At 36.1% G+C, this 26,080-nt stretch overlaps 1 protein-coding gene across 6 annotated transcripts in view; it reads right to left on the bottom strand.

Annotated features, from left to right (window-relative positions):
* FERMT2 (FERM domain containing kindlin 2) overlaps window positions 1-26,080 on the bottom strand; it is a 131,411-nt gene that overhangs the window by 61,292 nt on the left and 44,039 nt on the right. For all 6 annotated transcript variants that reach the window (XM_007473238.3, XM_007473237.3, XM_001362466.5 and 3 more), the window contains exon 4: window positions 8,779-8,913. In XM_007473238.3, coding sequence (XP_007473300.1) covers window positions 8,779-8,913 — 135 coding nt within the window. The remainder of the gene's footprint in view (window positions 1-8,778; window positions 8,914-26,080) is intronic.

Here is a 26,080-nt window from a genome sequence, read left to right as displayed (position 1 = left end):
AATGGACAAATTAGCAATAACATGTCTTGGCAGCAAAAACATGTTTTGTTATGTTAAACATAAAGAAGGTGAAGGCGAGGGCACTCATGCTGAGTTATCGACCTCTGACGAGGGCACTCAAATCTGTGTCTTTGATGGACTCTAAGTTATCAACCTCTGGCAGAAAACTGAAGATCTTTCTTTGTCTCTGGGCTCTGTGGGAAATAATAGAGCCAATACTGAGCTTTGGCTAGGTCACAGATCAAATTGTTTTTGCTGAATTGTTTTTGTTTTGGAGACAGTTTTAAGCACTACATACTACTTATAAGGATATTAGAATAGATTACATAGATAAGGAATTGTGTATTTTAGTCAATAAACAAGAGAGAGTAGCCTGGGTCACTCCAGGACTGAAGAGATGCTTTGAAGCATCAGTTGGTGGGAAATATTAAATAAAATTCCCTTAAAGACAGAAATACTTCTTTATATCCTTATATACCTTTATACCTTATACCCTTTACCAATCCTATAGTATTAATAAAATAACTTTAATTTATATATATATATATATATATATATATATATATATATATATATATATGTATAAAGTTCATAAATACCAGAATAGCAATTTGGGCTTTACCTCACAACAGCAATTTAAGGATACTTTTGGATACACTTACTAAAGTATCAATAGTTTAAATTCAATCTTTACACTATGTTTTGACTAGAGAGAATGCCATTTATAAAAGTCAATAAACAAGTTGGATGAACGCTTTTCCATGGCAAAGTCATGGGTCCCTATAGATGTTGGAATTGTCACCAGATCCATCAGAGATCTGTTTTGTCAGGAGTAACAATTCCAATCCCCAAAAATGTGACTTTACCACAACTTGCACCACAGGAAGGCCACATATTACCTAAACAGCCTTTTGCTCCTTTTGCCTTCATTAACTATCACATAAATGATGATGGATGGATCCCATCAAAATGGTTACAACTCCATGTCAGTGACCTTTTAGGAATTTAAGGAACTAAAGATCTCAGTTGATCTTAACAGGTCTTCAGAAGTGTTTTCTAGATAGCTAAGACCACCACTACCTCTGACTGATCATTCACCTACCTTTGACTTGTGTATAAGAAGAGATAAGGGCCCATTTAGTGTAGTAAGTACATGGGTGACAAAGTGAAATGCTACCTTCACGTTTATTCCTACTAGAGTAAAGCTTAGGGAAAAAAACGTGAAATGCAATCATACCATTCCATTTACTACTTCCACATTTATTTGTGCTAAAGTAAGGCTAAAGAAAAGCTTAGAAAGCTTGGGAAAATGTTAGATAGGACACATAAATACATGTGTTTTACAGTTGTCAAAGTCTCATGCCAGGGAAGGAAGGATTTCCCATTGGACTTGGTGACCAGTTATAAGTTTGTACTCTTCAGCTTACTCTACCCTTCCCGCAGACTGGTATGGTATTTGTGATTTGGCTTATGTTATTCCATCTGTATCAGTGCATGATCACTATATTGGCCAGGTAAATAAGTCCATGGACAGAAACCTAGGTTCTTGGAAGCATTCTAGGCCCAACAGGTCAAGGCCAAATTTAATAGCATCTTCATCAGCAGTACCAGTTTTTCTGGGCACTCCTGTGTGAACTTTAGTTTATTCCACCCTACTTAGTCTAACAAAAAACAGGAATGTCTACATCCATACTTAAAGATTTAATATTTAGGAAGTTGGCCTATGACAGATATGTGCAACCAAATGACAAATCAGAAAAACTACAGACCCCAAGGCTGTCCTAAGTCAAGCTTAAGCTACCATTGGTACATGTGAGAAAGTAATATAAAAACCATCTATATATTTCACGTCACTTCCTCTCTTGGACCTCTTTGTTGGCGGATCTACTGTACAGTATGTTATAGACCCAGAAACAAGTGATGACAGCAATCACCACAACTCCACAAACAACTTGCTTGAACATCTTTACTCTTTTTTACTCTGCCTTTCAAAGGATTGTGGGGTTCAGTCAGTCTTTGAGGTGCCAATTGTATTAGATAAGATATTGGGTTTGCCGGTAGTAATAAAGGATATACTAGGAAATAGTCTCATCCCCCTGATGAGCCCAATATTACCTTAAAAGTGGGTAACACCTATTATGATTGTCTTTTGGACAATAGAGCTTCCAGGTCTATATTAAAGAGTACATCTGATTTACATTGCTATTCCATTGGCTCAGAAAATGTAATGGGAGTGTCAGGAATAGCCCAAAGAGTTAAAAAGCTTTCCCCTAGAGTGGTGTCTGTAGGACCCCTAGAAGTACAACATTCCTAACATTTGATGCCTGACTCCCCTTTAAATTTGCTAGGGAGGGACCTTGCAAACTCAGAGCCACAATAATTTGTTCCCCATATGGTTCCTTATCATTGGAAGTACCTGAAGAATCATTAAAATTACTCCCTGTACTTCTCTCAGAGAGCCAGGAGGTGAAGGAGCCTCCCACTTTTGAAATGCCTGCAGATATACTGGAGTCTCTTTGGGCCACATCTTCTTCCAATGTAGGCTTACTTAAGTCGGCTATTCCTGTGCAGATAAAAACTAAATCTAGCCCACCTCCTTCCATTCCTTGGTATACCCTCTCAAAAGACACAATTGAGGGTGTTAGCCCAGTAATAAACTCATTACTTGACCAGGGAATAATAATCCCTTTTAAATCTGAACCATCCTGCCCGTTAAAAAACCAAAAATAGGGCCTGATGGCAAGCACTTCTATAGATTCTTACAGGATTTGAGGGCTGTGAACAACCATGTTATAAAGAGACACTCTGTACTTTCCAACATACACATATGATTATTTCCTCTATTCCTAGCACAGCTATATACTTTAGAGTAGTGGACTTGTGCTCAGCCATACCCATAAATGAGAACTCCAGGCATATCTTTGCTTAAACCTGGCAGGGCCGTAAATACTCCTGGAGTCGTTTGCCACAAGGTTTCGTAGAGAGCCTGAGCTTATTTGTGCAAATTTTGAGCCAAGATACAGATAACATAAAATTTAAAAACAGCAAATTAATCAAATACATAGATGATCTACTCTTGGCTTTAACAGATGCAGAAGCATGTCAGGAAGATACTAAACACCTTCTTTTGGAACTACACAAAAGAGGGCATAAGATCTCGAGGAATAAAATTTAGAGGTGTCTCCCTAAAGTAGATTATTTGGGGTTCATTGTGATTGCAGGTACCTGCTCTATTTCTCCCAAACGAATTGAAAATATTCAAAATGTAAGCGCTCCTACCACTAAGAAACAGTTCAGAGTAATTTTAAGAGCAACAGGGTTTTGTAGACAATGGATTTCTTGCTATGGGGAAATTACTAAACCCCTTATCCCTAACAAGGGATTCGATCCCTGAACCCCTCAAATTAGAGCCAGAACACCTGTCAGCTCTATTGGATTTAAAACAGGCTATCCTGTCTGCCCCTGCTCTAGGCATCCCAGATTACAACAAGCCTTTTACTTTGTATGTAAAGAGGGGTAGTTTCAAGTGTTTTAACTCAGACTTTGGGACTTTCTCAGCACCCAATTGCTTGTTATTCTGCCCAACTGGACCCAGTAGCGTCAGGAGCACCACCATGTCTTAGAGGAGCAGCTGCTACAGCCTTACTAGTGACAAAAACTGTTGATCTAATATTGGGATGTCCATTAACAATTGTGTGCCCACATGAGGTAGAAGCATTGTTGCTAAGGCATAGAACACAGGCACTCTCAGATCAGCAAATTACAAGGTATGAAATAACCTTGTTAAACAGCGAAAATATTACCTTGAAATGCAGTCGAACCCTTAACCCTGACATCTTGCTCCCAGATTTACCAACTTCAGGAGAACCATTACAGAGTTGCGAAACACTAGTGTCCATGGCAAAAAAGCCTCGAGATAATCTCTTGGACACTCCCTTTGACAATCCAGATCTGTTCTTATTGACTGATGGTTCCTTTTATGAGGAATGGCATAAGCTACACTGGAGCTGTTGTAAACACAGAATTTGCCACTGAGTGCTCAGCTTCACTGCCCTTTTATATTAGTGCTCAAGGTGCAGAACTCATAGCTCTGAAACACACCTGTATAACTGCCATGGATAAAAAGGCAACAATTTATACGAATTCTAGATATGCTTTTGGCATTTGTCACTCAGTTGGGGTACTATGACTCCAGAGTGGATTTTTAACCTCAGCTGGAAAATCTATAGCTAATGCAGAAATTATTAATGAAGTTCTTTCTGCTCTCCAGCTGCCTGAAGCCCTAGCTGTAGTTCATTGCTCTGTCCATACAGGTGGCACTAACCTTGTCTCTAGGGGAAATGATAAAGCAGATGCCGCTGCAAAAGCCAGCAGCCATAGAAGGGTCTGGATTAATTTTAACATTAACAACCACTGATGACTTAAATTTATCACTCTCCTATAATGAAATGGAAGTGAAAAAATGGAAGCAAAACAGATTAATGGAGTATGGGTGTCATCTGAAGGAAAACCCCTGCTCCCTAGAAGTTGCTGTCACCAGATATGACAAACTATTCATAAAAATGGTCACTTTAGTACCCAGGGCATCGTGGACTCTGTTAAGAGAGTATGGAAACCCCTGGTATAATTACTATATCCTCTAAACTGTGTACAGCCTGCTCTACCTGCCAAACATATAACCAACACATCTTTCGTGGCAAAGCCTTTGGTGAGTGTCTTCTGGCTTACAAACCTTTTGAGCACCTACAGATTGATTCCATAACAATGCCAAACGCCGGACATTATAAATTTTGTCTACTCATAGTATATCAACTGACCAGATGGCCGGAAGCTTTTCCTGCAACACAAGCCAGAGCAGCTTTTGTTGCTAAGGTGCTTTTAAAAGAAATTATTCCTCGCTTTGGCCTGCCAGCACTTATTGATTCAGATCGAGGAAATCATGATTCTGTCCTAAATCAGATATATTCTTGCTTGGGGATAACTCCCAAATTATATGTACCATATCATCCCCAGAGCTCAGGCCAAGTTGAAAGAATGAACAGAGAACTTAAAGGTATGATTGGCAAATTATTCACTGAGACACATTTAAAATGGCCTGAAATTCTCCCTCTGGCCCTATTTTATCTTAGAAGCAGGCCTAGAGGAGACCTAACATCTCACCATTTGAGATGCTTTTTGGACATCCACCTATACAGCCTAAGTCTTTCTCCCCTGCATATACATCACTATTAGGGGGAGATACTACTATTGATTCCAATATACAGGAATTACAGCACAGATTGCACGAACTCCATGAATCCGGAGCTGCAGAATCTAGCTGCAGACTAGACTTTTCACTTCATGACCTGAACCCAGGAGACAAGGTGTGTATATTAAGAATTTCCAGCATACTGGATCTACTCAAACTATTCCAACATCTATAAAGATTGGAAAGAAGGACTTTTTGATTCATTGCTCACATGTAAAGAGAGCATCTTCTGTTGAGACTGATTGACTGTATCCTATTACATGCATTGGAGATAATAATCCATTGACAAGTGGATGCCGTTTTTTCGAGAACACATTGAATTCCTGATTGTTTTCCCCCTTATTTTTATAATTGATTTTCTTTTATTTCGATTAGAATATTTGAATTATTGTTCCTTTTTTTCATTTCTTGTACTAAAGGTACATACAATTAATATTATTTTTTCTGCAGTAATATAAGTTTAATATATATATATATATATATATATATATATATATATATATACTTGCTATAATAACAATGCATACCCAAAAGCTTTAAACTGTGGGAACTTTCCATTTATTGATAAAATTTTATGGGACTATGATTAATGTTTGTGTCCGATTCTAGGAAATGGGATAAAAACAAGGAGCTCAGACTTAACCTGAATAGTGCCAAAAAGAACACACAGGTAAAAAAACTAGTGTGAGCCTCGAGGTTGTGATGCTTTACATATGTTAAGTCATAGGATTTCCTTGTATCTACACTCTTTGTGAAGTACTCAAACAAGTACCAAAAGTTTGACTATATTCCTGGCTCCCCATATCTCTGAGAATGACAAAAAAAAATCAGACCAGGAAATGACACTTCCCTATCAAAATAAAATTCTAGTTCTTTTTCTTCTTATAGTATGGCAACTCTCTGTAGTCTTGGCTGCAAATGGGTAAGTGAAATATTACTTCATTCTGTCCTACAGACTTGTGGGATAGAAATTACTTTAAATTGGACCTGTATAAGGGCCTATTATGTATTTATTCTTGTTTACTCAACATTTTATACATATAGACTTTGATACTGATTTTTAATTTTTTCTTTCTCCCCAAAATTTAACTTCTTCCATTTTTTTCTCTATGGTTTTGGTTTTTTTGTCTTCTTTTGATAATTTACTCATACAACCCCATAACTCAACCATGCATCTAGAGCTGAACTGTATGTTTCTTAACACCCACTTCTGAGGGATTGTATTTGAATAAAAATCCAAGATTTTGAAATTTTGTTCAAGGAAAAATCTTCAAGAAAGAAGCTTGCTAACTCCTAAATCCAGAGAATGCAGAAAGATGCCAGAAAACCTGCACTACATCAAGAAGATCCAGAACAAACTTTGGGTGTGGTTGATTGAAATGAAGTTTAATTGAACATTTATTTGGATGTATAATCCTATGCCAAAAGGGGATTTCCCCCTAATTGGTTTTTTTCAATGCACCCAGCAAACATTGGTTTTGCTGTCTGTCTTTCTTCTACTTCCCTCTTCTATCTAACTATTGTAGTTTCCTCTTAGAAGGTGATATTATGTATGCACCTATAGTTGGAAAATTTGGAGGTGCAGGATGATGTTTAATGATCAATTGGGGAGACTAGTCTACCAATCATCATCAGGAGCGATTGTGAACTCCATCCTACTTAGTCTAACAAAAAACAGGAATGTCTACACCCATACTTAAGGATTAAGTATTTAGGAGAATGGCCTATGACAGACATGTGCTACCAAATGACAAATCAGAAAAACTGACAGACCCCTGGGCTGTCCTAAGTCAAGTTTAAGCTACCATTGGTACATATAAGACGCAGGAAAGTAATGTAAAAACCATCTATACATTTCATGTCACTTCCTCTCTTGGGCCTCTTTTGCCGTGGAGAGGTGGCTGGCAGAGCGTGCTGAGCGTTTCGGCATCTTGAGTGGCAGCTGCTATTGTCCGGGTTTAGCGGTGAGTTTTCCTTGATACCATACTAGAGGAAGCTGAGTAGCCTAGTTCAGGTAAGGAATCTTTACTGAGCCCTCTCGGAGTTTAGGCTGATTCTTTCTCCGTTACATTCCAAACACTATCCTCTTAGAAAGCCACTAATCTTCTTCAGAGACCTCGTGGAGGAGTAGTTTGAACTCCCCCTGGCACAGGCCAGGAGGGAGAAATCCTACACTTTTCCCTCTCCCTTCTCCTTAATTCCTTCCCTCTATATTAATTAAACCACCATAAATTTGCAAACTGACTTGGGTATTTTATTTGGGATATTCCCTGGAGACTAAAATTAATTTAGATTAGGTCACAACACTAAATTTATCCTTACACCTGCCAAATTTTGGAATGATGGCAGTGATAAACTCTGTTAGAAATATCTCAGCTGTGGTTGAAAGATTGGCTCAAGATACAGCTCAAGCCTACTCCTGAACTACCAAGTCCACTGACTTCTTAGCAAAAATAATTTTACAGAATTGGCTGGCCTTTGACATGCTTACATTGGGAGGTACAGGTGCCTTTATTAATCAATTTTCATATTCTTAGGTAAATAGATTTGGAGAAATCGTGGCGAATATCCATGAGCTTCAAAGGATTTTAAATGGCACACATCAAGTTACTATAGAGACTCATAAGACTAAAAAAAAAAAAGAAAAAAAAGAGGGGAAGAAGAGATGGAAGGCCTCTGTCTTTATTTTATCTACTCACAAGGTCATATATTTTGAGTTAGAAGAGACCAGAGAGGTCAATTATTTTAATCCCCTCCTTTTATAAATAAGGAAATCAAAGCCCAGAAAAGTTAAGTAATTCCAGCTTGATGTCTCAATTATTATGTACTACTTTCCTTAAATCTTGAATATGCCTTGTAAAGTGTCTCCCTCTCCAAGAGTGGATACTCAGTGGATACTCATCATGAAGATATTAAAAATAATCAACTGATTTACTGTGTCAAGTTTCTCATTATAATATGTAGGCAATAAGTATCTGCTAACATTTCTATAAGTTAAATGAAAAGTTAATGGAAACTAGATCTAAGGGGAAAATCAGCAGATTTAAATAATTAAACAAATAAAAGATAAATAACATATCCAATTTAATAAAATCTACATAATAAACCTGATACATTAATGAGAAAACTAAGCTCTGATAATTACTTAATAACAAGTAAGATGGTCTTAATTTAATAATTTTTAATTATCAATATTCTTGTTGGTTTTTTTTAAAAGGAGAATATTTGTTGAATAGCAGGCACCTGCCACAGAGAAAAATATTTCGTTTTATAGTAATGTTTTATCTAGATTAGTGATAAGAAGAAAATGACCAAAGCTAACAGAAAGAATTTTTCAAAATATCAATAAAAATTGTGTGCTGCTGAAAAATTTTAGTTATTTTAGGCTCAACTCCTGAATACTTAAACATGTTAAAATTAATCATACTTTTTATCATGTTAATTTTGCAAAAAGCATACATCAGGAAAGAAAAAGACAAGGAAATATCAGAAAACCAACTCCATAACTTTCATTTTCCCCTCAGTCTTACCTGATCCAGGAGTGATTAGTGGTCCCTCTAACTCAAGTGCCTCATCTTCAGACTGGTCATCTTGTTTTTTCTTTTTTTTCTTTGTTGGATCTTTGGGCTTTTTTAAGAGAGAGAGTTCTTCAGGATGTCTAATATCTAATGAAGAAAAATACAAATTAAAATTATTCACTAAAACAAAGAGAAAGTGTATTTATATATGTTTAATAATGTTATCTTTTTGGTAAAAAAGTATTTTTGCCTTAAAATGTTATGTAAAATTTCCTGTTCTGTTTTTTCTGCAGATTTAATTATAATACATAAACCTTTAACAAATCATTTTTCATATTTATTTTTTAGTGGAAGAAAAGACAACTAAAAAGATCTGAATAAAGAGAATTCTTAGTGGGTGGCAGCAATGCCTTTTGTCAAATTATTAGCATTTTAGCATCTGTCATAAAGCCCTGATGTTCTTTTATGTATTATTACTTCTGAACTAAATTCCATCAGCTTAGCCCTTTTCCATTATCCACATCCCCCATTTAAGATTCAATCCAGTTCCATATGGGAGCCTATGAGAAATCTCTTCTCTTCATCTCAAAACCCCTTGACAATTTTTCTATATATAGACTTTTCTGCATTTTAGCCTCATATCAGCAACTGCCTAAAGTTGTTGTCATTCATTCATTTCAGTTATTTGCAATTCTTCATGACTCCATTTGCAATTTTCTTGGCAAAAGATATTAGTGATTTGCCATTTCCTTTTGCAGCTCATTCAATAGATAAAATGGGGCAAACAGGTTAAGTGACTTGCCCTGGGTCATATAACTGTAAGATTCTGAGACTAGATTCGAATTTAGATCTTCCTAACGCCAAGACCACTGCTCCGTCCAGCAAGTGAGCTGCCCCCAGCAGCCTATCGAGCATCATTCCATATGGCCAAAGTAGAACTCATTAATTTTCCCCTTAAACTCATACTTTTCCCAAACTTCTTCATTTTTATTGGAGACACTACTATTCTTCTAAGTTCTCAAAAGTTCTTAATTTTGGCATTAATCAGGACTCATCTTATCATATCCCACCTATCCAATCAATTACCAAATCATATTATTTCTACCTCTAACAACATCCTACAAATCAATTTAGCTATCACCTTAAATCAAACCCTTATCACCTCTCATCTAAATCAGCTTAAGAGCCTACTTAATTGGCAATCTCGTCCTAGTAGTCTGTCCTCCACACTGCTTGGCTAAGGGCACAAATTTCTTAATGTCATTCCCATGCTCTATAAACTTCAGTAGCTTATTAGCTCTAGAATCTACTATAAATTCCTCTTTTTAGCTTTTATATAACCTTTCACAAAAAGGACCTACTCTATTAAAACCACTCCAGTACTGTGAGATCCCAACAACTGGCCTTCTCTGTTCTTCAGACATAATACTCCATCTTTCATCTCTTGCATCAGTTGTCCTCCATGTTGAAAATGTACTCTGACTCAAAGAAGCACTCTTTTCTTCAACAGAAAGCCTTTCCTGATCCCCCAACTAAATGCTCCTTCCTCTCAAACTACTGTGTATTTTTTTGTACTTTAGTTCTGTACATTTATTCTGCATCAACTAATATAGGTTATAGGTACATATTGTTTCATTCTTCTACTCAAAAACCTCAGTAGTTTTCTGTTACTTCTACGATAAAATATAAAGGGTCAAAAGTAGTTTAAAAAATATAAAGGGTTAAAAATAGTTTAACTAAATTTATGAGTTAAAAAGTATTATTGTGGTCACCATTTATAAAAATTTAAAATTTAAAAATTAAACTATGTTGTCAGCAGAGTAGTAATTACAGCAGGTAGTAAAAAGGGAAAAGTAAAAAGTAAAAAGGCAGAAGGTAGAAAATATTGCCTAGCTAAATACTCTATAATTGCCAATCCAAAGAAATCTAGCTCAATTCCAACAAAGGCTCCCTCATGTCTTGATCTCCAACCCAGAATCTCAGTAGTCTCTTCAGCAAGAGTCTTACCAGAGCAGAATCAATATCCAACACAGAAGACCAAGGCAAAAGAATCTCTCCAAAGCAGAAGACCCTCCAACACAGAGATACCAATGCACAAGTCCTCCCCCAGCAAGAGTCACCAAGGCAGTAGAAGTGAATCAGAATGCCCTAGGCTTGCGGTTATAAACAGTTTTCTCCATGTTACTTCCTGTCTCTCTGGTTTCTCCTTCCTTTCACTGTAGGCTCATTTATTATGATAAATGTTCCCAGGAACCAATCAAAGTGCCTCAATTTGCCTAGCAATGCCTGGGGGGTGAGGGGGTGTGGAGGGCAGTGCTTGTGATCTTTTAGGACTAAGTAAGTGTTTTGTTAAGTAGGGATACTTCAAGTTCCTGATTGATTCCTGATTGAACTTAAAATAGACAAAGGGAATAAAGAAATTCCCTTTCACAATCCCTCCCTGTGATTCTATTGGGAGATAAGCATGTAGAAATCTCCCAGATTTATATGCCTAGTCTTTTCAGTGAATCATTTCAAATATCCAGTTTATACTTCTAAAGATTTTCTAGCTAAAAGAGCATACAATACTGCACTTTCTAAGGGGAAATTACAATAGTTCTATAAAAAATATGGAAATAAAAGAGGAAGAGAGCAAAAATATTCATTAGTAGGCACATTGACAAAAAGCCAATTATGGGGCAGTCACTTTGGTATAAGAGTTTACATTTTAAATAAATGTGTTCAACCCCCTTCAATTCAATTCACTACATCTCAAAATTCATTCTGGATCTTCTGATGCAGTGTATGGTTTTCACAGGCTTCTTTATGGCATTTTCTTTAAAAGAGTTCACTTTCTTGATTCGGGAAGTCAACAAGCTTCTTGTCCTGAAATTTATTGCAGACAATTTTAAATCTTGGATTTTACAAAAATAATATACTTTATTTGTATATCCAGCTCAAAATAATGTGCAGGACACAGAAAAGGCACTTAATTCATGTTAGTTGATTTATAGGAAGGTATTCTGGTATACATAAATTTGTATTTGGGAGGCATGAAATCCTATTTTCCCAGCTCTTTAATCAAATGCAAGTCAATTAACCTTTTAGAAATTAAATTTCTTCATTTTCACTTGCCATACCTACCATGCATGGCATGGATTAAAACTTGGGTTTTTTACTAAATAAGAGTAAATAAAAGAATATGGTTGCTGACTTCAAAATATTATAGCTTAAGTCAAAATGACTTTTAGTAGCTTTTATTTACAAAGAGGTGGAAAGAATGAAAGTGGAAAATGTAGATAGAGATAAGATTCTTAAAAAGCCTACCAGCCCTAAGAGCTTCTCCAGCAAAGTGAAGCCCAGAGTTCAGCACCCTGGAAAGAGGCTCCCTCAAATCTCAATCTCTGTGTGGAGTCTTTAGCCAGTAGTCCATCAGCACAGATGCCAAATGCCAGGAAAGGAATGAGCCTCTCCAAAACCAAGGAAGCCAAGTCTTCCTCCAGCCCAGCTCACTGATGTAGAGTGCATGACTGAATCCTCAGGCTGGCCTTTTTAAAGCAGTTTTCTTGACATCACTTCCTGTCACTCCCCCACATTATGGGAAACAATGGCAACCTAGCATTGCCCAGGGCAGAGGCAGTGGTCTTTGGAGGTGTCATTTACTCTAGTAAGTGACTTGTGAACACTCATACTTGAGAGGTGCTTTCAATTCTTGATAATCAGTGTTAAAGGTTGCTGATTGATTTCATTAAAATAGATAGAGAAACAAATAGATCTGAATTACATTAGTAGATGAGCTTCAAAGGGCCTGGTACAAATTAACAAACCCAACAAGTCAATGGTATCATCATATTCAGGCACTTATCTAAACCATCCCTTGTGCAAATAACCAAACTGAGACCCAGACAGATTAAATGATTTGCCCAATGTCACACAGGTAGCAACTTTCAGAGATTTAAACCAAGATACTCTTATTTTGTCAACCAGGTGACACAGTGGTGAAAAAATATAAGGCCTTGAGTCAGGGAGATTCATCTTAGAATCTGGTCTTAGACAATAATTTGCCCTGTGCAGTGTCCTGTTTATTTCAGTTTCTTAATCTATGAAATGAGCTGGAGAAGAAAATGACAAACCACTCTAGTAGCCTCACCAAGAAAATCTCAAAAAGAGTTGAGAAGAGTTGGATATGACTGATGACTGAACAACAACCACCTCTTATCTGTGTATTGTGTACCTGGGCACTGAAGGAAACAAAGGATTTTAAGACATGAAGGTGAAGGAGGGTGCATTTACATATGGAGACAAGAAAGAATATTACATAAATGAAATAGGTTACAGATTAATTTGGCAAGATTGTGCATAACATGAGGCAGAGTAATTGTCTAGAATGAGAAACTGTTCTCTTAAGTGCCAGAGAGGTTTATATTTTATCCTAGAGGTAACAGAAAACTACTGAGGTTTTTTCAGTAGAAGAGTAACATGGTTAGACTTGTGCTTTGGGAATATCACTTTGTAGGCTCTATGAAAGGACTGGAGGCAGAGCACCTAATTAGGAGACTATTGAAATACTCTAGGGAAGAGGTGATCCAGATTTGAATTGAGGTGGTAGCTATTTGAGTGGATAACAGATAGCTAAGAGTCACAAACAAAAACCAAAACCTTTAAGCTTTTAAGGGATGATAATAAAATGAGAATGAAAAAGATAGTAGAAGACCTTAGAGGTCTAGAATTGGTAGAGACAAGGGTAGAAGATTAAATATACAGCATTTAAATAGAACATTCATTCACTTTAGAAATCACCTAAAATTACAAATAAGGGCATTGTCTAGATTTATTTTGTTTTGTTCATTGTCTAGATTTAAGAAATGAATTGTTAAAATGTTTTTAAAAAATAGAAGCATATGAAGCATAAATTATTTTAGCTGGCACACTAGTAAACATCTACCAACTCCAGGATTGAGTGATAAATTTGGTTTTAATGAACCTCAAAATAACCAAGTTAGGATAGATTAGAATGATGGAAAATGATCACAAAATAAAAATTTACACAAATTAAAAAAAATATATCTTAAAGAAATTTAAAAGAGATTAGGTAATTTTATGCTTTCCACTATACAATGCAACAAGTCATCTGTTTGTTTTTTCTTCCGTCCAGTATTTAACATAGTAGCTAGAACCCAGTAAATATTTAATATAGCCTGATTGATATTTAAATTCCATTCTCCATTTTCTATCTTAAAATGTATATATGCACATATATAAATTTATATATATATATACATATATAAACTATCTGCAGACATATGAAAAATGTTCCAATTATTGATTAGAGAAATGCAAATTTAAACAACTCTGAGATGCCACAGCACTCCTGGAAGGAAATGCGGGAAAACTGCTGATGAAACTGTGAACTGATACAACCACTCTAGAGAGCAATATGGATCCAGGACCAAAGTAAAATTAGGCATGCTCTTTGACTGGGTCTGTATCCCAAAGAGATTAGAAAAGGGAAAAGGATTTATTTTTTAAATATTTTTAGCAGCAATTTTTAGTAGCAAAGAATTGGAAACTCAGGAAGGATGAAAAAGTTGTGCTATATGGTTGTAATGGAATACTGTTGTGACATAAGAAATGGCAAACACATTCAGTCCAGAAAAATCTAAAAAGACTTCTATGAAATAATACAGAGTAAAGGGAAAACAGTGTACACAATAACATAAATACTGTATTATGATTAACTGTAAACAACTGCTATTACTAGCAAAATAAAATTCCAAAGTGATTCATGATTATAAAAAGCTATTTCACAGTCAAAAAAGAAACTATTAGAGTCTGAATGCAGATCAAAGCATGCCATCTTATTTCCTTCCTGAGTATTTTTATTATGTGTGTGATATGATCTTCTGTGACATCATGGGAAATAAGCACTGGTATAACCTATATCAGACCTATACCACCTCAGGGAAGGAGGAAGTCAGGAGAAAATCTTAATCACAGAATTTCAGAAAGTATTTGAAAAAATAAAATAAAATTTAAGATGGGATTAGCAGGATTAGCAGATAGATAGCAGAATAAGGCTTGAAACTAACTTGTTAACCAAATGCCCTTACAAACAATAAAAAACAACTCCATAGAATTAATCCTAAAAATGGCAAAAACAGAAGAGTTAGGAATGAGGCAGAGTAAGGAAGAACAATTTGGGAGGAAGGTCTCTGAACTTTCTGGCCTCAGAATCCCCAGATAGGATACCTAGGAATCAACAAGCTGCAGGTCTTGGAGTCAAGGTTTTTACCTTGTCTGTCTGACCTAGGAGTTTACATGCCAGTGGCAGACACCAATGTAACAAACAGGCAGAGAGCCATGGGACCAGTTATGTAGGCTTCAGCTCACAACTGGGGATTCATAGCTAAACAGGATTTCAGGGGCTCAGGTACACTGACCAGACATCATTTCTGTCCCAAGTTGCACCTTCAGGAGAGGAGGAGTGAAGAAAAAATAAACAACAGTGAATGCAGTAACTGAGGAATGTGAGAGTAAAAATCAATGAATTCTCCAAGTATTTAAATTTATAGGATTTAATAATACAAAGTAAGAGATAAAGGGGTTCCTTCAGTCAAGTGAGCAGAGCACAGAGCCAGAGACCCATGTCTGCAGGCCTTATCCAAAGCAAAAGCCCAAAAATCACCACAGGAGGGGTTTCAGCAAAATTTATCTCCCAAATGTCAAACTCCTACAGTTCATCAAACTATGAACAGCCACAAGTTCAAAAAGAGCTTTCAGAATGAACTCAAATAAAACCTCAAAAACCACGAGAGAGAGAGGTGGAGGAAAAATAGAAAATCAAGAACAATATGAAAGATTACCTAACTGGAAAAGAGGCCCAGAAACTCAGGAAAGTAAATAACTCATTAAAACATAGAAACAGACATGGGGAAGTCAATGACTTCTTAGGCTATGGTCTTGAACCTATGGCACGTATGCCAGAAGGGCACAGCCTCTTCTGTGGGCAGGCCTGCTATTGTGCCAGCACAGAGTACACCAGAGTTCATTACTAGAAAGTCAGAGGAATGTAAGGTCAGACTGCTCCTTTACCCCCTCCCAATCTCTCCAGAGGACATTTCTCACTCTCTAAACGGTTCCCCATCACTGTCCCAGGAAGTAAGAAATAAAAGAATGAAATAATAGATATTATAAAACATCTTATTACAAAAAGAACTAACCTGGGAAATAGATCAAGGAGATATAAGGATTGTTAGACTATTAGAAAGATTTAAAAAGGGGGTTTTAGACACCATTGCTTGACACATGCCACTCTCCTGCCTTGGAAGATAAGGATTTAAAAAAAAAAAAGAAATGGACTAAAGAACAAGTCAGAAAAATAATAATTTCATTAAAAAGAATTATGAGACAATATACCAAGACCTAAGGGATACAGCAAAAGCAGTAATTGGAGAAAAAATTTATATCTCTTAATGCTTATATTTGTAAATAGAGAAAGAACAGATCAAAAAATTAGGAATGCAATTTAAAGAACTAGAAAAGTTCTATACCCAACTAAAAACCAAATTATAAGTCCTAAAAATTAAAGATGGGATCAACAAAATAAAATAAGAAAACCACTGAACTAATGAATAAATTTAATTTTTAATTAAAAAATCAACAAAATAAACCATTGGTTAATGATTTTTAAAAAGTGAAAAGCAAATCACAAGCATTAAAGATGAGAAGGGTGAAAGCATTTACTATATATTATTTTGCTCAATTATATGTGGATAAATTTAATTCTAGGATATATTTATATTTATAAATTCTAATTATAAGGTAAGGGTTTAAAAAACAAAAGGAAAAAGCTCTTGGAAAATAATCCCCTCAAAATTAGAATTGGGAAAGTAAAAGCTAATGACTTCATGACACAACAAAGAAACAATAAAAACAAAATCCAAAGCATGAAAAAATAGAAGAAAATGTGAAATAGATAATATAATAGAGGGAAAGATGGAAGGGTGATGGGCAATGCTTTAAACCTTACTCCCATCACAACTGACTCAGGTGGATATAGAAATCTATCTTATCACATAAGAAAGGAAATAAAGAAATGGGGAAGAAGAGAGGGAGGCAGAAGTGAAAAACAAAATCTATGTGACCAGGGAAAGGCTGAAAGGAGAAAGAATAAGGAGAAAAATGAAAGGAAGAGAAATACAGGGTAATCATAACTGCAAATGTGAATGGAATGATACCAGGAACCAAGATGGCAGAGGAAGGAAGGAACACTCTAATTTCACCCAAAATTTTAGGAGGTATTTTGCCCAATTATATGCCAATAAATCTGGCAATCTGAATGAAAGGGATGAATAATTGTAAAAATAACAATTTCCCATATTAACAGAGAAAAAAGAATACTTAAAATAATCCCATCTCAGAAAAAGAAATTGAAAAAGTCATCAATAAAATCACCAGGAAAAATAATACTTCAGGACAGACAAATTCAACCATTTAAAGAACAATTAAATCTAATACTATATAAACTATTTGGAAAATAAATTCCTTTTCGTACACAAATATGACTCTGATACCTAAGCTAGGATGGACAAAATCAGAGAAAGAAAACTATAGAACAATTTTCTTAATGAATCTTGAGACAAAAATTAAAAAATAAAAAATAAAAAAAATAAACATCATGGAGACTACAGCAACATATCAAAAGGATCATTTACTATGACCAAGTAAGATTTATACCATGAAAACTATTAGCATAATTGACTTCTGTGGTCAATTATGTAACAAAAAACAGAAATCATCTGAATAAATGCCAAAGAAGCTTTTGACAAACAAAATATAGCACCTATTTCATTAAATTCCATTAAAAAAAAAAAGAGCAGCGCACTAAATGAAGTTTTCCTTAAAATGATATGTAGTAATGGGTATAAACTAGAAGCCTTCCAAATAAGATAAGGGGTGAAGTAATGGAGTGTGAAAAAGAGATTACTACACCAGAGAAATATTGGCAAGCAAATGCAAGAAATGAAATTTTGAAGGAACTGTCAATCAAAAAGAAGTAAGAGTCCAATAGAATCTTAGAATAGAAAGCAGTTGAGAAAACCAGCAACTGAAGGGTAGACTTTTCTTCCTGCTGTCTGGGAGGAAAGATCAACTGAGAGATAGGCTTGCTCTAGATTCCTGGCTACTCATTGACTCAATATTGAAAAGGTTGGAGCTTAGTTCTGAAGAACCTTTTCAGTTTATCCCCTCATAGACAAAATAACTTTATTTTCCTGTATTGATCCCCATAGGAGATTAGGGAGACCTTAACTTCTGTCTTCCCTCTCCCTCCTCCCTTAATACCCTTAGGGGAGAATAAGACCCCTTATTAAGAATAAGACCCCTTTCAGATAAGAGTTTATAGTGTGAGATTAATCCTTTGAAACTTCTAATAACTTAACATACTGAGAAGAGTCATTAAGATAACTGACAGAAGGACAGGAAGTGGAGTAGGGGGAAGGAGTGCAAACCTTTGCCTTTCCTCTAACTTATTTCCTGGTGTTATCACTCCAACAATCTGTCTGCTACCATAAATATCCTAATAGGAGCATCTATTACAGGTGCCCATTATCACCACTATTATTCAATACTGTACTAGAAATGAAATAAGAGAAGAAAAAGAAATAGAATTAGAAAAAGCAATGAGGAAACAAAATCACTCTTTGCAGGTGACATGGTATAAACCTAGAAAATAAAATTTAAAACTAATCAAAACAAAGTTTCAGGAAGTAAACTCACATGAATCATCAGTATTTTTATATATTGCCAACAAAGTCCAGAAGCAAAAGTTAGAAAGAAAAATCCTATTTAAAATAACTGTAGGCAATTTAAAATACCTAAAGGTCTACAAAAACCAAATATTCTTCACAGAAATCTAAACTACTGGAAAAACAACTTCTCATGAGTAGGCTGAGCTAACGTAACAATAATAATAATAAAAAACTCCCTAAGAAAAAATACCCAGGTCTAGATGGATTCACACAAATGAATTCTATTTGTAATATTTATTGGGAAAGGAAATAGGATTGGAAAAAAGGGTGATAATAAGGGAGGTTTGTATGGGGTATGGAGGAGTTGAGGGGAGAGAGGGTATATTGCTTGGTGAGTCAAGGGAGGGAGATGCCCCCTGCTGAGAGGAAGCAGCAGGGGTCCGATAAGGCCTGTTTGTCCTGGAATGACTGAAACTGAAGTTCAGCTCCCTCTAAGACCAGAAAAGATAGTCCACTTATCTGACTGCGAATTCAAATAATATAAAGTTTAATAATCCAGTTGGAATTGGAGTTTTTCCTTAGCTTCAGAGTATAGGGACAGGCCCTAGAGGCTGGCGGAGGGTTTGTCCCACTCCTGTCTACTCGTTGTTCTAATTCAGAATCTTAGCAGTAGACAGAAAGCAAACAAGAACAATTCTAACCTTCAGAAGCCTGTGTCTTCGGGCTGAACCAAGCATGCCACTCCACACTGGGGTGAACAAGTTCCTCTCTCCTCCAATACCCGGAAGCAAGTCCCCCCCTGGCAGGAAGGAAGTGCTAGTCACAAGATCCAACTGCCACTCCCAGTTGGGCCCTTCCCTCACAAACTGTCAGTCTTGTTTCCTTTCCACATATCAAACATTCAAAGAACAACTAATCCCAATATTATACAAACTATTTGACAGAATAAACCAAGGAGTTCTACCAAATTCATTTTATGACAAAAACATGGTACTGATCCCAAAGCCAGGTACATCAAAAAAAGAGAAAGAAAACTGAAGACCAATCTCCCTAATGAATATAGATGCAAAAATCTTAAATAGGATGCGAGCAAAAAGACTCCAGCAAGTCATCACAAGGGTTATCCACTATGACGAGGCAGGATTCATACCAGGAATGCAAGGATGGTTCAATATTAGGAAAACCATCCACATAATTAACCATATCACATGATTATCTCAACAGATACAGAAAAAGCCTTTGATAAAATACAACACCCATTGCTACTGAAAACACTAGAAAGTATAGGAATAGAAGGGCCTTTCCTAAAAATAATAAACAGTACACATCTAAAACCATCAGCAAACATCATCTGTAATAGGGATAAACTAGAAGCCTTCCCAATAAGATCAGGAGCTAAACAAGGATGCCCATTATCACCTTTATTATTTAACATTGTACTAGAAACACTAGCAGTAGCAATTAAAGAAAAAGAAATTGAAGGTATTAAAATTGGCAATAAGGAGACCAAGCAGATAGCTCTTTGTGATGTTTTACTTAAAGAGTCCTAGAGAACAAACCAAAAAGTTACTCAAAACAATCAACAACTTTAGCAAAGTTGCAGGATACAAAATAAACCCACATAAGTCATCAGCATTTCTATATATTTCCAACACAGCTTAGCAGCAAAAACTAGAAAGAGAAATACCATTTAAAATCACCCTAGACAATATAAAATACTTAGGAATCTATCTCCCGAGACAAACACAGGAACTATATGAACACAACTACAAAACACTCTCCACACAGTTAAAACTAGATGAAAACAATTGGGAAAACATTGATTGCTCATGGGTGGGACTAGCTAAAATAATAAAAATGACAATCCTACCCAAATTAATTTACTTATTTAGTGCCATATCCATTGAACTACCAAAAAACTTCTTTACTGAATTAGAAAAAAACATAATTAAGTTCATTTGGAAGAACAAAAGATCAAGGATATCCAGGGAAATCATGAAAAAAAAAATGCAAAGGAAGGAGGACTTGCAGTCCCAGATCTCAAACTATACTATAAAGCAGTGGTGTAATAATTAAATTAGTTGAAGCCATAAACTGTAATAATTAAAATAGTGGAAGATTTAAATTGTAGTAGATATAAGAGTGGATGAGTAAGTTGTGACCGCAGAAAATATGTTTTCACTACAGTGTCTTGTTTCAAATCAAATATAAGGTGGTCGCCAGGGAAATATTACCAATTATGAATATACCCAAGTCAACTGGGTTTTATAGAGAATTTAATTAATAATACAATGAGGAATTAAGAAAGACAGAAAGAGAGAAAAAGGAAATAATGAGAAAAGGATAGGCCGGCCCAGGGCAGCCCTGGCCAAAACAAGCCTAAGCCCTAAAAGAAAGATCAGTCAGTCCTTAATCACTCACCACAAGATCTGTCCAAGCAAGGATTCTAGTGACACCAGGCCAGCTTCATCTCAGCTGACTCCACCAGCTCAATGCCTGAATCTGAATCTGAATGTAATAGCCCTGGAGAGAATCCCAAGAGAGAGCCTTCAAGGCAGCCTTGGCCAGCTGCCTCCTTCAATTCAGCGTTTCCCAGCTGACTGTCCCAAGAGAGAGCTTTTCGTCTCCTTTTAAAGGGAATTTTCTCCTATGTCACCTCCCCTAAGTTCTCACATCTACCAATCACAGTACACATTTTTCAAAGGACAGATCATTCTTAGTTCACACCTGAGTAGACTAATCTTTTGAGTAATTCACACCTGAGAAAACTAGAATCTCTGAGTAAGTTCTCACCTCTTTGCTCCTTGTAAGTTCACAAGTTGCCTGACCTTCATAGGTACTTAGCACCCTTTTGTATTATATCCAAAAATAGGCATGGCTTAAAGAACTTTTTGTCTTACTATAAGTATGGGTTTAAGTACTTTTCATTGTTCAGCAAAGAGTTTCTTTCCCTAAAGCAGGCTTAAGTAGGGGTGGAGTAGAGTTCTCACATTCCTGATCTAAGTTACGTCACTGCCCAAATGGGGAATGGTCCCAATGGGGAATGGTCTTAACCTAACCTTATGAAGTAGGGTCTGGGAATTTTTTAAGGTTTACAATCCTAACCTTATGAAGTAGGGTTTGAGAATTTTTAAGGTTCACAATCCCCCCTGAATGATTATTGGGAGACTAGTCTTAAACATAATCATCTTGTAGTTCTAAATGCACTTCTAACTACAGATATATACAATATTCAATTTTCTAAGAGGAAATTAGAGTAGTGAGGGAGGAAATAGAAAAGAAAGAAAGCAAAACCAATGTTTTGCTAGGTGCATTGACAGAAAGCCAAATTAGGGGCAGTCCCTTTTGGCATAAATGTATACATTTACAATAAATGTTTAATCAAAGTTCAGTTCAATCAACCATATCCAAAGTTCATTCTTGATCTTCTTGATGTAGTGTAGGTTTTCCAGCATCTTTCTGCAACAATTCATTCTCTGGATCTAGGAGTTATGAAGCTTCTTTCTTGAAGATCTTTTCTCGAACAAAATCAAAATCTTAGATTTTTATGAAATACAATCTCAAACAAAAAAATCAAAATTCTTAGATTTTAAATTAAAATACAAGCCCCCTTAAGTAGGTGTTAAAAAACATCCAGTTCAGCTCAGAATGCAATGTTGAGTTATGGGGTCAATTATTAGAAGAAGAGAAAAATAATCAAAAACATAAGGAGTAAAAAAAATTCAAAATAGGCCCTTGTATAGGTCCAATTTAAAGTAATTTCTATCCCACAAGTCTGTAGAACAGAATGTAGTAATATTTCACTTAGCCTTTTGTAGCCAAGACTACAGGAAGCTGCCATAATATAAGGAGGAAAAGAATTAGAATTCTATTTTGATAGGGAAGCATCATTCCCTCATTTGATTTTTAACATTCTTAGGGATATAGGGAGCCAGCATGATAGTAAAATTTTGTACTGGTATGAGTACTTCACAAAGAGTGTAGCTACAAGGAAGTCCTACGACTTAACATATGTCAAACGTTGCAAGCAAGAGTCTCACATTAGTATTTCATGTGTGCTCTTTTTGGCACTTTTCAGGTTAAGTCTTTGCTCCCTTTTTTATCCCATTTTCTGGAATCAGATACAAACATCAATCCTACAGTCCTATAATATTTTATCAATAAATGGCAGGTTCCCATAGTTTAAAGCTTTTGGGTATGCATTGATATTATAGCAAGAATATATATATTAACTTGTATTACTGCAGGAAAAAATATTAATATTAATCATGTGTACCTTTAGTACAAGAAATGAGAAAAATCAAATATTATAATCAAAATAAAGAAAAGCAATAAAAATAAGGAAAAAATCAGTAATTCAATGTGTTTTCAAAAACAGCATCCATTTTTCTATGGATTATTATCTCCAATTCATATGATAGGGTACAGTCAACCAGTCTCAAACGAAGATGCTTTCTTCATATGTGAGCAATGAACCCAAAAGTCCTTTTCTCCAACCTTTATAGATGTTGGAGTAGTTAATAATATTTGGAATGGTCCTTCCCACGAAGGCTGAGTTGCTCCAGTACGCTTGAAATTCTTAATATACACTGTCTCCTGGGTTCAGGTCATGAAGAGAAAAATCTAGTGGTCCATCTTGTACTGCAGCTCCAAATTCATGAAGTTCACGTAGTTTGTTCTGTAATTCCTGTATATAGGAAGCAATAGTAGTATCTCCTCCTAATAGTGATGTATATGCAAGGGAAAAAGGTTTAGCCTGTATAGGCAGATGTCCAAAAATCATCTCAAATGGTGAGATATGTAGGTCTCCTCTAGGCCTGCTTCTAAGATAAAATAGGGCCAGACTGAGAATTTAAAGGCCATTATAAATATGTCTCAGTGCATAATTTGCCAATCATAGTTTTAAGTTCTTTGTTCATCCTCTCCACTTGGCCTGAGCTCTGGGAATGATATGGAACATGGAATTTGGGAGTTATTCCCAAGCAATAATATATATGCTTAGGACAGAATCAGTAAAATGACTTCCTCTATCTGAATCAATACATGCTGGTAGTCCAAAGCGAGGAATAATTTCCTTTAAAAGTATCTTAGCAACAAAATCCGCTGTGGCTCAGGTCGCAGGAAATGCTTCCGGCCACCTGGTCAGTTAATCTACAATGACTAGACAAAATCTATAACGTCCAGCCTTTGGCATTGTTATGAAATTCTATCTGTAGATGTTCAAAAGGTATGTAAACCAGGACATCCACCAAAGGCTTTTCCACAAAATGCATGTTGGTTATATGCTTGACACGTAGAGCAGGCTGAACACACTTTAGAGGCTATAGTAGTTATACCAGGGGCTATCCATACTCTCTTGACAGAGTCCACGATGCCCTGGGTGCCAAAATGACCACTTTTATGAATAGATTGGCAAATTTGATGATAGAAACTTCTAGGGAGCAGGGGTTTTCCTTCAGATGACACCCATACTCCATTAATCTGTTTTGCTTTAAATTTTTGTTTCCATTTTTCCACTTCCCTTTCATTATACGAAAGTGATAAATTTAAATCATCAGTGGTTGTTAATGTTAAAATTAATTCAGTTCCTTCTATGGCTGCTAGCTTTGCAGCAGCATCTGCTCGATCATTTCCTCTAGAGACTGGGTCAGTGCCACCTGTATGAGCAGAACAATGAACTACAGCAAGGGCTTCAGGCAGCTGTAGAGCAGAAAGAACTTCATTAATAATTTCTGCATTAGCTATAGATTTTCCAGCTGAGGTTAAAAATCCTCTTTGGAGCCATAGCATTCTGACTGAATGACAAATGCCAAAAGCATATCTAGAATCTGTATAAATTGTTGCCTTTTTATCCTTGGCAATTATACAAGCATGCTTCAGAGTTGCTAATGTTAGAAGGTAATGAAGCTGACCATTCAGTGGTAAATTCTGAGACTACAGCAGCTCCAGTGTAGCGTATGCCATCTCTCATAAAAGAGGAACCATCAGTAAATAAAATCAGATCTCCATTGTCTAAGGGAGTGTCCAAGAGGCTATCTTGAGGCTTTTCTGCCATGGACACTAATGTTTCACAATTGTGTAATGGTTCTCCTGAAGTTGGTAAATCTGGAAGCAAGGTGGCAGGGTTAAAAGTAGTACAACCTTTTAAGGTAACATTTTTGCTATTTAACAACGTTATTTCATATCTTGTAATTCTCTGATCTGAGAAAGCCTGTGTTCTATGTTTTATCAACAATGCTTCTAACTCATGTGGGCACATCATTGTTAATGGACATCCCAATACTAGATCAACAGTTTTTGTCACTAGTAAGGCTGTAGCAGCTACTCCTCTAAGACATGTAAGCTAAGGCAGTAGCTGCTGTTTTCAATACAGTGTCTTGCTTCAAATCAAATATAAGGTAGTCGCCAGGGCAACATTACCAATTATGAATATACCCAAGTCAACTGGGTTTTATAGAGAATTTAATTAATAATACAATGAGGAATTAAGAAAGACAGAAAGAGAGAAAAAGGAAATAATGAGAAAAGGATAGGCCGGCCCAGGGCAGCCCTGGCCAAAACAGGCCTAAGCCTTAAAAGAAAGATCAGTCAGTCCTTAATCACTCACCACAAGATCTGTCCAAGCAAGGATTCTAGTGACACCAGGCCAGCTTCATCTCAGCTGACTCCACCAGCTTAATGCCTGAATCTGAATCTGAATGTAATAGCCCCGGAGAGAATTCCAAGAGAGAGCCTTCAAGGCAGCCTTGGCCAGCTGCCTCCTTCAATTCAGCCTTTCCTAGCTGACTGTCCCGAGAGCTTTTCGTCTCCTTTTAAAGGGAATTTTCTTCATTGTTTAAAGTGGGGAATGGTCTTAATCCAACCTTATGAAGTAGGGTCTGGGAATTTTTTAAGGTTTACAATCCTAACCTTATGAAGTAGGGTTTGAGAATTTTTAAGGTTCACAGTGGTCATCAAAACAATTTGGTACTGGCTACAAGACACAAAGGAGGATCAGTGGAATATACTTGGGGTAAACGACCTCAGCAAGACAGTCTATGACAAACCCAAAGACCCCAGCTTTTGGGACAAAAATCCACTATTTGATAAAAACTGCTGGGAAAATTGGAAGACAGTGTGGGAGAGATTAGGTTTGGATCAATACCTCACACCCTACACCATTTTAAAACCAAGCAAGACATAGAAAGAATCACAAAATGTAAAATAAATCATTTTGACTACATCAAATTAAAGTTTTTGTAAAAATAAAACCAATGTAACTAAAATCAGAAGGGAAGCAACAAATTGGGAAACAATCTTCATAAAAACCTCTGAGAAAGGTTTAATTACTCAAATTTACAAAGGGCTAAATCAACTGTACAAAAAATCAAGCCATTCTCCAATTGATAAATAGGCAGTTTTCAGATAAGGAAATCAAAACTATTAATAAGCACATGAAAAAGTGCTCTAAATCTCTTATAATCAGAGAGATGCAAATCAAAACAACTCTGAGGTATCACCTCACACCTAGCAGATTGGCTAATATGACAGCAAAGGAAAGTAATGAATGCTGGAGGGGCTGTGGCAAAGTAGGGACATTAATTCAT

This window comes from Monodelphis domestica, chromosome 1, assembly GCF_027887165.1.
Source record: "Monodelphis domestica isolate mMonDom1 chromosome 1, mMonDom1.pri, whole genome shotgun sequence".
NCBI classification, from domain to species: Eukaryota; Metazoa; Chordata; class Mammalia; order Didelphimorphia; family Didelphidae; genus Monodelphis; species Monodelphis domestica.
The sequence above is the reverse complement of the archived record's forward strand: the minus strand, read 5'-3'. Positions and strand labels throughout refer to the sequence as shown.